Source organism: Hemibagrus wyckioides, linkage group LG09 (assembly GCF_019097595.1).
Source record: "Hemibagrus wyckioides isolate EC202008001 linkage group LG09, SWU_Hwy_1.0, whole genome shotgun sequence".
NCBI classification, from domain to species: domain Eukaryota; kingdom Metazoa; phylum Chordata; class Actinopteri; order Siluriformes; family Bagridae; genus Hemibagrus; species Hemibagrus wyckioides.
This window is the reverse complement of record NC_080718.1, coordinates 6671943-6685862: the sequence shown is the minus strand read 5'-3', so window position 1 is coordinate 6685862 and position 13920 is coordinate 6671943. Positions and strand designations below refer to the sequence as shown.

The following is a 13920-nucleotide window of genomic DNA, read 5'->3' as shown; positions in this document are numbered from 1 at the left end:
CTATACACACACACACCACGTGACTGAAATACACACCAATACACACACACACACACCATTTGACTAAAATACACACCAATACCAACACACACACACCATATGACTAAAATACACACCAGTACACACACACACACACACCACGTTACTAAAATACACACCTATACACACACACATACACACACACACCACATGACTAAAATACACAGCTATACACACACACACCACGTGACTAAAATACACAACTATACACACACACACACACACCAGGTGACTAAAATACACACCTATACACACACACACACCACGTGACTAAAATACACACCTACACACACACACCACATGACTAAAATACACACCTACACACACACACCACATGACTAAAATACACACCTACACACACACACCACATGACTAAAATACACACCTACACACACACACCACGTGACTAAAATACACACCTACACACACACACCACATGACTAAAATACACACCTACACACACACACACACACACCACATGACTAAAATACACACCTACACACACACACACCACGTGACTAAAATACACACCTACACACACACACCACGTGAGTAAACTACACACCTATACACACACACCACGTGACTACAATACACACCTTTACACACACACACACCACGTGAGTAAAATACACACCTATACACACACACACCACGTGACTAAAATACACACCTATACACACACACACACCACGTGAGTAAAATACACACCTATACACACTCACACACACCACGTGACTAAAATACACACCTATACACACACACCACGTGACTAAAATACACACCTACACACACACACCACATGACTAAAATACACACCTACACACACACACACACCACGTGAGTAAAATACACACCTTCACACACACACCACGTGACTAAAATACACACCTACACACACACACCACGTGACTAAAATACACACCTACACACACACACACACACACCACATGACTAAAATACACACCTACACACACACACACACACCACGTGACTAAAATACACACCTACACACACACACACACACCACATGACTAAAATACACACCTACACACACACACACACACACCACGTGACTAAAATACACACCTACACACACACACACACCACGTGACTAATATACACACCTACACACACACACACACCTCGTGACTAAAATACACACCTACACACACACACCCACACCACATGACTAAAATACACACCTACACACACACACCACATTTCTAAAATACACACCTACACACACACACACACCACGTGACTAAAATACACACCTACACACACACACACCACATGACTAAAATACACACCTACACACACACACACCACATGACTAAAATACACACCTACACACACACACACACCACGTTACTAAAATACACACCTACACACACACACCACCTGACTAAAATACACACCTACACACACACACACACACACCACGTGACTAAAATACACACCTACACACACACACACCACGTGACTAAAATACACACCTACACACACACACACCACATGACTAAAATACACACCTACACACACACACACACCACGTTACTAAAATACACACCTATACACACACACACACCACATGACTAAAATACACACCTACACACACACACCACATGACTAAAATACACACCTACACACACACACACACACACCATGTGACTAAAATACACACCTACACACACACACCACGTGACTAAAATACACACCTACACACACACACCACATGACTAAAATACACACCTACACACACACACACACACACCACATGACTAAAATACACACCTACACACACACACACCACGTGACTAAAATACACACCTACACACACACACCACGTGAGTAAACTACACACCTATACACACACACCACGTGACTACAATACACACCTTTACACACACACACACCACGTGAGTAAAATACACACCTATACACACACACACCACGTGACTAAAATACACACCTATACACACACACACACCACGTGAGTAAAATACACACCTATACACACTCACACACACCACGTGACTAAAATACACACCTATACACACACACCACGTGACTAAAATACACACCTACACACACACACCACATGACTAAAATACACACCTACACACACACACACACCACGTGAGTAAAATACACACCTTCACACACACACCACGTGACTAAAATACACACCTACACACACACACCACGTGACTAAAATACACACCTACACACACACACACACACACCACATGACTAAAATACACACCTACACACACACACACACACCACGTGACTAAAATACACACCTACACACACACACACACACCACATGACTAAAATACACACCTACACACACACACACACACACCACGTGACTAAAATACACACCTACACACACACACACACCACGTGACTAATATACACACCTACACACACACACACACCTCGTGACTAAAATACACACCTACACACACACACCCACACCACATGACTAAAATACACACCTACACACACACACCACATTTCTAAAATACACACCTACACACACACACACACCACGTGACTAAAATACACACCTACACACACACACACCACATGACTAAAATACACACCTACACACACACACACCACATGACTAAAATACACACCTACACACACACACACACCACGTTACTAAAATACACACCTACACACACACACCACCTGACTAAAATACACACCTACACACACACACACCACATGACTAAAATACACACCTACACACACACACACACCACGTGACTAAAATACACACCTACACACACACACCACATGACTAAAATACACACCTACACACACACACACCACATGACTAAAATACACACCTACACACACACACACACCACGTTACTAAAATACACACCTATACACACACACCACCTGACTAAAATACACACCTACACACACACACCACATGACTAAAATACACACCTACACACACACACACACCACGTGACTAAAATACACACCTACACACACACCACATGACTAAAATACACACCTACACACACACACCACAAGACTAAAATACACACCTACACACACACACACACACACCACATGACTAAAATACACACCTACACACACACACCACATGACTAAAATACACACCTACACACACACACACACACACCACATGACTAAAATACACACCTATACACACACATACACACACCACATGACTAAAATACACACCTACACACACACACACACACACACCACGTGACTAAAATACACACCTACACACACACACACACATGACTAAAATACACACCTACACACACACCACATGACTAAAATACACACCTACACACACACACCACATGACTAAAATACACACCTACACACACACACCACATGACTAAAATACACACCTACACACACACACACACACACCACATGACTAAAATACACACCTACACACACACACCACATGACTAAAATACACACCTACACACACACACCACATGACTAAAATACACACCTACACACACACACACACACACCACATGACTAAAATACACACCTACACACACACACCACATGACTAAAATACACACCTACACACACACACCACATGACTAAAATACACACCTACACACACACACCACATGACTAAAATACACACCTACACACACACACCACATGACTAAAATACACACCTACACACACACACCACATGACTAAAATACACACCTACACACACACACCACATGACTAAAATACACACCTACACACACACACACACCACATGACTAAAATACACACCTACACACACACACACACACACACCACGTGACCTAAATACTTTACAGCCCTTGAGCACAACTGTAATAAAAAAAAACACAGCAATCTTATTATTCAGATCTATTATTCTACTAATGCAGTATTTAAAGTAAAATACAGACATGGTTTAGGGGAACAATGGACCAGAACAGACAAGAAAAGCCATGTGTCCATTATAGACATTCTCATTCTCTTCATATGAATATAAAGTGTCTTTATCCTCAAGCTGAAGTAAGTAAGTTAGTAAATAAGTAAGTTAGTACATCAGTTAGTTAGTAAGTTATTTAGTAAGTAAGTAACTAAATAGGTTAGTAAGTTAGTTATTAAGTTAGTTAGTTAATAAGTAATAACTTAGTAGGTTAGTTAGTAGATAAGTTAGTTAGTAAGTAAGTGAATTAGTAAGATGTTTAGTAGGTTAGTTAGTAAGTACAATAGTTAGTAAGTTATGTTGGATGTCACTTCCTGTGTTTGAAGCGGTTACTTCACGAGCTTCTTGCCTTTTTGCTTAATCTTAGTTTATATCGTCTAATTTTCTCTTTTGCCTGAATATTTTACGCTGTCAGGTTTAGTTTTCAAAATTTTTACTTACATATTGCTGTTAATTGTTCTTTTTTTTTTTTGGGGAGAAGCATTCTGTTTTTTCCGGTCTTCAAACAGCAATGGGAGGAAACCCACTTCAGAGCTCTTCAATATCCAGGTTTAATTCACTTAAGGTTACGTAATCATAAAGTATAACTAACTTTCAGCTTGTACAGTGTGTGAGCTTCAGGATGTTTAGTAATTCTTCCTCTGTCGTTGGCGTTAATTTTACTTGTGATAAGTGTACGCTAGTTAGCTCTCTGATGGAGAAGATATTAGCTTTAGAGGTGCGCATCCAGACTCTAGAGAGGGTTAGTGATGGTGAGAGCAGTGTAGTGTCTGTAGGGGGAAGTCTGGATGCCTTAGGTGGAGTTAGTAACCCCCCAACTCCGGCATTAGAGCCCTCACAGCGGGTCGAATGGGTGACGACTCGGCGACATAGTCGCCACAACTCTAAGGCTTGCCCACGGGAGCACCACTCCTCTCCGCTTCACATGTCCAATCAGTGAAGAACCCGCTGAGAAACCTGAAAGAGCTCTGGTTATAGGAGACTCAATTTTAAGGCATGTGAAATTAGCTAGGCCTTTAGGGGCTCCAGCAGCACAGGTTAGGTGTATTCTGGGACCCAGGGCGCCGGACATTGCAGGTAATCTTAGGGTCCTAGGCAAGCACAGGTTCTCCAAGATAGTTTTCCATGTAGGAGCTAATGATATACGCCTTCGTCAGTCTGATGTAGAGGTGTGTAAATTAGCGAAGGCGATGTCCAATGCTGTAGTATGCTCTGGCTCCATCCCAATGCGGCTTGGCGATGTAGCTTACAGCAGGTTATGGTTGCTGAACTGCTGGATGTCCAGGTGGTGCTCCGAAAACAATGTGGGCTTCATAGACAATTGGAGCTCTTTTGAGGGCAAGGCTGGCCGGTTAGGACGGGACGGTGTCCATCCCACTCGGGAGGGTGCTGCTCTCATTTCTTGCAGCATCGCACATAGTCTTAGAGCAGATCTAGTTAATCGGTGACAATCCAGGGCCAGGGCCAGGGAGCAGACAAGCAGGTTAATCCGACCGTCTGCTGGCTGCAAAGAGTCGTCACTCAGGGTTCATAACATTGAGACTGTGTCTGTTCCCTGAACCAAATGAAAATGTTTTAACAATCAGAAAATTTGTTTTAGTAACCTGATTAACATAAAACTAGATGTTTTATGCACCTTTGATCTGAAGCTAGGACTGTTAAATATAACATCTCTTTTAACTAAAGCACTTATTATTAATGAACTGATTACTGATCAGGAGTTCAGTGTTCTTTGTTTAACAGAAACATGGATTAAACAAAACCAGTATGTAGCATTAACATCACACCAACCGCGTCTAACAGGCAGGGGAGGAGGTGTTGCAGTTATTCATGATAATAAGCTAGGTGCCACACAAAAACCCATACATCAATTCAACACTAGATCTAGATGGTGACTTCTCTATGCATACCAAGGTTATGTTCGGTGTTCCACAAGGTTCTGTTTTAGGCCCACTGCTTTTCTCCTTATATATGCTACCCCTTGGTGCAATTATTAATAAACATGGTATTAGCTTCCACTGTTATGCCGACGACACACAGCTATATGTTTCAGCTAAGTCAGATGAGAGACACCAGCTTATTAAGATAGAAGAAAAGGACATTAGACATTGGATGGTCACTAACGTCCACCTGCTTAACTCTGACAGACAGAGGTGCTAGTACTAGGACCACATGGAGCTAGAAGTGAGCTTTCTGATTACAGAGTAATGGTGGATGGTCTTTCTGTTTCATCTTGTCCACCAGTAAAAGATCTTGGTGTGATTATTGACTCTGGTCTTTCGTTTGAAGCTCATGTAGATAATATCACTCGGGTAGCCTTCTTCCATCTCAGAAATATCGCTAAGATAAGAAATATGATGTCACTTCATGATGCAGAGAAACTAGTTCATGCTTTTGTTACCTCTAGGTTGGATTATTGTAATGTCTTACTGTATGGATGTTCCAGTAGGAGCAGAAACAAGCTCCAGTTAGTCCAGAATGCAGCAGCTAGAGTCCTAACTAGAACCAGAAGATATGAACACATCACTCCTATTTTATCCACACTACATTGGCTCCCAGTCAAATTTCACATTGATTATAAAATACTGTTAATAACCTATGAAGCACTGAATGGACCTTTTGGTTATGATCCGCCACGCTACTCCGATCAAAGGGTGCTGGTTACTTGGTAGTACCTCAAGTAGCAAAGGCTACAGCAGGGGGCGGAGCTTTCTCTTTCAAAGCCCCAAAGTTATGGACCAGCCTTCAGATTAGTGTTGGGGATTCAGACACAGTCTCAATGTTTATGTCTAGGCTGAAGACACATTTGTTTAGTCAAGCTTTCAATGTATAGTTTTTCAGATCTGGAGGGTTCATGGTCATAGAGTGTTTGGTGTACTGGGATGTTTCGATGCTGTCGCATTACCATTCTCACATGGTCATTCAGGTCACTGACTGTGAAGTGGTTGGATGCTTTATGTCCCGGGAAGCCTTCATGTCTGTCACGTTCTGGCTCTCCCTTTTAGTTATGATGTCATAGCTAGTCTTGCCGGAGTCCCTGCCTGCACTTTACACATAATTTACATTGTCTTTAAACATCACATGATCAGGATCATACTTAATATCTTTCTCTTTCTCTCTCTGTCTTTCTCTGTTGAGCTACACACCCCACTCCTGAGCTCCCAGTGTTTGCCAGTTTCCAGTGTGACCACTGCCCTGCCCCTGGTCAGAGTCTCGTCGCTTGGTGGTGCCCACTGATGCTGTGGATGGATCTGTGTGGGCAGCCTGTGACCAGGAGACAGAGGACCAGGAGCCGTGGACAGAGCCACTTGGGGACTTTCATACCGTCACAGATCTGCCATTACATCTGTCAGCTTGTGACAGCAAAGAATTAGTGTCCTAATAGTTCCTCATGGGTCATCGATTGCTGTTGTAGAAAGGACATTAATCAGTTACAGTTACATTATTTACTGTTTAGTGTCACCCACATGAGGATGGGTTCCCTTCTGAGCCTGGTTCCTCTCAAGGTTTCTTCCTCATATCATCTCATGGAGTTTTTCCTTGACACCGTCGCCACAGGCTTGCTCATTAGGGATAAAATAAATTAAAATGAGGATAAGATAGTTTAATAATTTAATTTAATAATTTATTTTTATTTCTAGTTATTTATTTATTTATTTATTTATTTATTTATTTTTTCCCCTCTCCTTTCTCTGTTTATCTTCTTTTGTAAAGCTCCTTTGAGACAATGTCCATTGTAAAAGGTGCTATACAAATATAATTGAATTGACTGCTTAAAGACAGTGTAGATTATGTGTAAAGTGCAGGCAGGGACTCCGGCAAGACTAGCTATGACATCATAACTAAAAGGGAGAGCCAGAACGTGACAGACATGAAGGCTTCCCGGGACATAAAGCATCCAACCACTTCACAGTCAGCAAACCTGAGCGACTTGTGAGAGTGGTAAGATGACAGCATCCAACACATCCCAGTCACCAAACACTCTATGACCATGAACCTTCCAGATCTGCTCCTTTACCTAAGAAAACTATACATTAAAAGCTCGACTAAACAAATGTGTCTTCAGCCTAGACTTAAACACTGAGACTGTGTCTGAATCCCGAACACTAATTGGAAGGCTGTTCCATAACTGTGGGGCTTTGAAAGAAAAAGCTCTGCCCACAAACATCACACGATCAGAATCATACTTAATATCTTTCTCTTTCTCTCTCTGTCTTTCTCTTTCGAGCTATACACCCCACTCCTGAGCTCCCAGTGTTCTGAGTTTCCAGTGTGACCACTGCCCTACCCCCTGGTTGGAGTGTCGTCGCTTGTTGGTGCCCACTGATGCTGTGGATGGATCTGTGTGGACCAGGAGACAGCCATGGACAGAGACACTTGGGGACTTTCACACCGTCACAGATCTGCCATTTCATCTGTCAGCTTGTGACAGCAAAGAACTAGTGTTTATAATGACCTCAGAAACTACACTGACCTAATAGTTCCTCATGGGTCATTGGCTGCTGTTGTAGAAAGGACATTAATCAGTTACAGTTACATTATTTCCTGTCCAATGTCATGGGTTCCCTTCTGAGCCTGGTTCCTCTCAAGGTTTCTTCCTCTGATCGTCTCAGGGAGTTTTTTCTCAGCGCCGTCGCCACAGGCTTCTCATTAGATAAAATAGTTTAATAATTTAATTTAATATTTTTTTTTCTCCTTTCTCTGTTTCTCTTCTTTTGTAAAGCTGCTTTGAGACCATTGTAAAAGGCGCTATACAAATAAACTAATTTGAACTGAATTGAATTAAGTTTGTTACTTAGTAAGTTAGTTAGTAAATAAGTATGTTAGAAAGTAAGTTAGTTAGCAATTAAATTAGTTAGTAAGTAAGTTACTAAGTGCAGTGATGGAAAAAATGATTTGATCCCCTGCTGATTTTGTACGTTTGCCCACTGACAAAGAAATGATCAGTCTGTAATTTTAATGGTCGGTTTATCTGAACAGTGAGAGACAGAATAACAACTATTATGTTTGATTACGATTGATTGCTTCCTTCTGTGGACAGGTGTCTTTCATACAGTTAACCAGCTGAGATTAAGAGCACTCCCCAAGAGTGCTCCTACTGTAATCTCAGCTCCTTACTGGGAGCTCGTTACACCTGGGAGCCAGAAATCTTTCTGATTGATAGGGGATCAAATACTTATTTCACTCAATAAAATGCAAATCAATGTAGAACTTTTCTGAAATGTGTTTTTCTGGATTTTTTTGTTGTTATTCTGTCTCTCACTGTTCAGATAAACCGACCATTAAAATTACAGACTGGTCATTTCTTTGTCAGTGGGCAAACGTACAAAATCAGCAGGGGATCACATTATTTTTTCCCTCACTGTAAGTTAGTAGGTTAGTTATTATGTTAGTAAGTAGGTTAGTAAGTTAGTTAGTTGTTATGTTAGTTAGAAAGTAAATAAAATAGTAAGTTAGTAAGTAAGTAAGTGTTATTTACTTAACCAGGATAAAACTTATTTTCCTCAAGATGAAGTTAGTTAATAAGTTAGTTAGTTACTTAGAAAATAAGTAGTTAGTAAGTTGGTTAGTAAGTAGGTAAGTAAATAACTTAGTAAGGCAATTAGTAAGTAAGTTCATTAGTAAGTAAGGTAGTTGGTTAGTAATTAAGTTAGTTAGTTTGTATGTAGTAAAGAACATACAAACATGTTCACACACACAAGTCCACTCACTGTCCACTTTATTAGGAACAACAATTTCCTAATAATCAAGTTTATACATGCAATTACCCAAGCAGCCAGGTCAAAAGCTCCAGTTAATGTTTTAGATCACACATCAGACTGACCTGATAAGACTGACCTCCACAAACATAGTCAACACAAACGCATCTCAGAACACACAACACAGACTCCGAATCATCCACACTGGAATCTGAAGATTAGAAAAACATGTGTGACTCCGCCGCAGCGGTCAGGAGTAAACATCCCTCAACTTTACTCATTCATATGATCAAGTATCACTGAGTACTGGCGTTTCAATATAACATTAATTGCGTTACAAAACAACTCCTTCACCTGAACAGAACATTTACTAGACTGTGCAAAGTAAGTATTGAGAGTTTCCTCAGGGCTCTCTAGTTTCCTCCCAACTACCAGGAGATAAACAGCCTCTAGTGGTGTGTGTGTGTGTGTGTGTGTGTGTGTGTGTGTGTGGCGGTTCTCCAGCAGAGGGTGTTATTGTGCTATAAGTCGAGTCCTGATGCGCGAGTAATGAAGGTGAAGCAGAAATACCTGATGTGATTGTGTCACCTGCAGCTTGATTACAGTTCATACAGGTCATACACACACCATATGACATTTTACATCTATTCCAAACACTTATACACAGACCTGGCCTTAAGGGACAGTGTGTATTACCCATAATGCAATATTACCCAGAACCTGGTCAAGGCTGGGCCTCGGTATAGTGACAGGACAGTGAGTGTGTAAGAGGTAATACTTCCAGGTTTTTTCCATAAGTGGCAACCATTTATTTCATATTTTACAGGCCTTCAGGTTTTGCCGGATTAGGGTTTCTTTTCTTTTGTAAACTTAAAATGTATGCGTGTTTTATATTTGTCAATTGAAAAGGGCCAGGACCCAGGGTGGGTGGTTGTGGGTTGTGGGACTCATGTATGTTTCCAATAAAGAAACTTTGCAAAAAAAAGGACAGTGAGTGTGTTGTTATGTTGGTGAAAATAGAACACCAAGGGTAGGGTGCCAAAATTTATTCTTATTATAAAGATACAGTGATGAGACTACAACAAAAACACAGAGCTGTAGTGAACATAACAGGAAGCTATTTATGTTCTATGTAACAATGATAGTTTATTTAAATAAACATGCTAGCATAGCTGTCAACAATTAAAAGAGTTAATTTCTGAACCACATCAGAGGATCTGCGGTTAAGAAACGTCTTCATGGCCTTGTGTGTTTGGATTTTTGTAATTAGTGCAACATCACCACCAACAGGTCGTAATAAACACATACACAGAGAATGGAGAGAAGAAGAGACACAGCTGACGATCTTTGATGGTCTATGTGTGTATGTGTATGTGTGTGTGTGTGTGTGTGTGTATGTGTATGTGTGTGTGTGTGTGTGTGTGTAATAGATTGTTCCATGTCATTTATAAACAGTAATAGTTTCACTGTTGAGCTTTTAGATATTAGCTCTCATATCTAATCACACCACCGTCACTAATCACACTGGCATCACTAATCACACCACCGTCACTAATCACACCACCATCACTAATCACACCACCACCACTAATCACACCACCATCACTAATCACACCACCGTCACTAATCACACTACTATCACTAATCACAGCGCTATCACTAATCACACCACCATCACTAATCACACCACTGTCACTAATCACACCACCATCACTAATCACACCACTGTCACTAATCACACCACCGTCACTAATCACACCAGAGTCACTAGTCACACCACTGTCACTAATCACACTACCATCACTAATCACACCGCCATCACTAATCACACCGCCATCACTAATCACACCGCCATCACTAATCACACCACTGTCACTAATCACACTACCATCACTAATCACACCACTGTCACTAATCACACCACTGTCACTAATCACACCACCGTCACTAATCACACCACTGTCACTAATCACACTACCATCACTAATCACACCACCGTCACTAATCACACCAGAGTCACTAATCACACCACCGTCACTAATCACACCAGAGTCACTAGTCACACCACTGTCACTAATCACACTACCATCACTAATCACAGCGCTATCACTAATCACACCGCCATCACTAATCACACCGCCATCACTAATCACACCACCGTCACTAATCACACCACCATCACTAATCACACCACCGTCACTAATCACACCACTGTCACTAATCTGTGGGATGAAGTTTTATTGGCTTCATAATTCCTCCAGAATACAGTCACTACATGAATGAACATCATGAGACATTTCTGAGTTTGACCAATCAGTGAGTTCTGTTTCTAGCTCCGCCCACACATTTTCTTGGTATTTCAACATTTTACTGGGTTATTTGGTGTACAGAGCCCAAATCCATTAAGACTCACACTGCCCTGTAGAAAAGTGTGTGTGTGTGTGTGTGTGTGGGTGTGGGTGTGGGTGTGTGTGTTTAAGCATCTCCACACCCCTATAGGTGCATTATATAGGATCTACATTCCACACACACTTCTATCGGTGAGTCATGTGATTTGGAATGCTGAAGGATTCCCCTTGTACAAAGAAACACCTGAAACAGTGAAAGACTGAACGACTGAAACAGCTGAACACTGAAACCCTGAAACCCTGAGCTCATACCTGACTCTCTGTACACCTGTCCACAGGTAACAATGCTGTGTATTTTCCCCAGTGTGAAAAGCCCAGGATTGAGGAACGCATTTCTTGATATCCATCTGTTCTGTTCTCACGATGACCTTTTCCTTTCCTACAAGTGGAACAATAGCAGAATGATCCTGTGTGAAATGTCAGGTTCCTCTGCTTAGTTTCTCAGCCTGATGTTTTATTCAACTTTTATTAAAGCTTCAATTCAATCACGTGAATCTCCACAGAGACAGACACACACCATGAGGGAAAAAAGTTCAACAATGGACAAAAGCCCCATAATACAACACAAATGTAGAGATGTGTATACTGTTTACTGTTCAGCAGAATCTTAGATTAGAATTTCTAAAGCAGAAATTATAAAGTTTAGACTTAACGTGTCCGTGGCATAGAATAAAAGTGAACAGGAATGAGATTAGTCACATGATCCTGGGTCACAGTGGGGCGGGGTGTAGAGCCTTCGGGAAAATCCGTCCATGACTGTCTGGTTGCTCACCTGTACTGAACACTCACTCTGACTCAGCACTCAAGACCTGGGCACAGCTTTTAAATTAAATAATTCATTAAAATGGATATACATAATTACTGAGCAGATAATGGAACTCAGCTCTAGAGCACAGCCTCCAGATAAACCGACGATACTAATAATTTGTCTAAATTAGATTTCAATTAAGTTTAAATAGATATACATCAGGACACTTAGAAACGTACTGGCTAATGTTCATACACAGAAAGATCACACCAAATATCACCTGCTAACAGCTAGCTACCATTAACGTTAACGTTCAGCAGCATTTCTGTGCAGTGTTGACAAGAGACAAACTGCAGCAGACACACTCCATATACTCCGCTTAGCCAAGCAGTGAAAACAACAATGAATAAATAAATGAATTAAAAAGCTATTGGTTTTCTAAATGCTAATGAGAACCGTTAGAGAAAGCTAGCAGCACTGAGCCGAGTTAGTTTAGCTAGGCCCGTTGAGTTCATTTAGCTTCAGTGTTATTGTGCACAAAACTCACTGGAATTCATTTGCAACATGACCTAGGATTCAAACTGACCGGTTGTCATGTGAAGCGCCATTAGACCTTACATTAGATTCTTTAAATGCTAATGCTGAAGCATTTATCTAATTAAATTAAAATGAAAAGAGGAGTTTATGCAGTGTCACACTTCAGCTGTAAGACGTCTGCTGTGTCTTGAGTAATAATTATACTGTGTGAGTTTATTCACAAGCTTTAAGGAAGTGTGTGTGTTGTGCTGACAGAAAGAGGAAGAGAGTTGAGAAACTGGTCATTCCACAGTTTCCCCAGTGTAGAGCTGTAAACACAGTGATGGACCAAAGCCCAGACTTTCTGTCGTTAAGTTTTTCAGAATCTGGTGCGAGCCCCGGACGTCCTGTTACACCCGGCCGGGACATTCACACAAAACACCCGGCATCACATACACAGAGACGTGACTTCCTCACTTTCACTTCTGTTATGTAAAATCAGGACAGAGTTGGTGGTAGTGCACTTCTTCTGGT

General features: G+C 41.2%; 1 protein-coding gene across 1 annotated transcript in view; it reads right to left on the bottom strand.

Moving 5' to 3' along the window:
- brms1la (BRMS1 like transcriptional repressor a) overlaps positions 1-4886 on the bottom strand; it is a 105687-nt gene extending 100801 nt beyond the window's left edge. Inside the window, exon 1 of the mRNA XM_058399313.1 lies at positions 4855-4886. Within this exon, the coding sequence (XP_058255296.1) occupies positions 4855-4886 (32 nt within the window). The remainder of the gene's footprint in view (positions 1-4854) is intronic.
- Positions 4887-13920: the final 9034 nt, after the last annotated feature.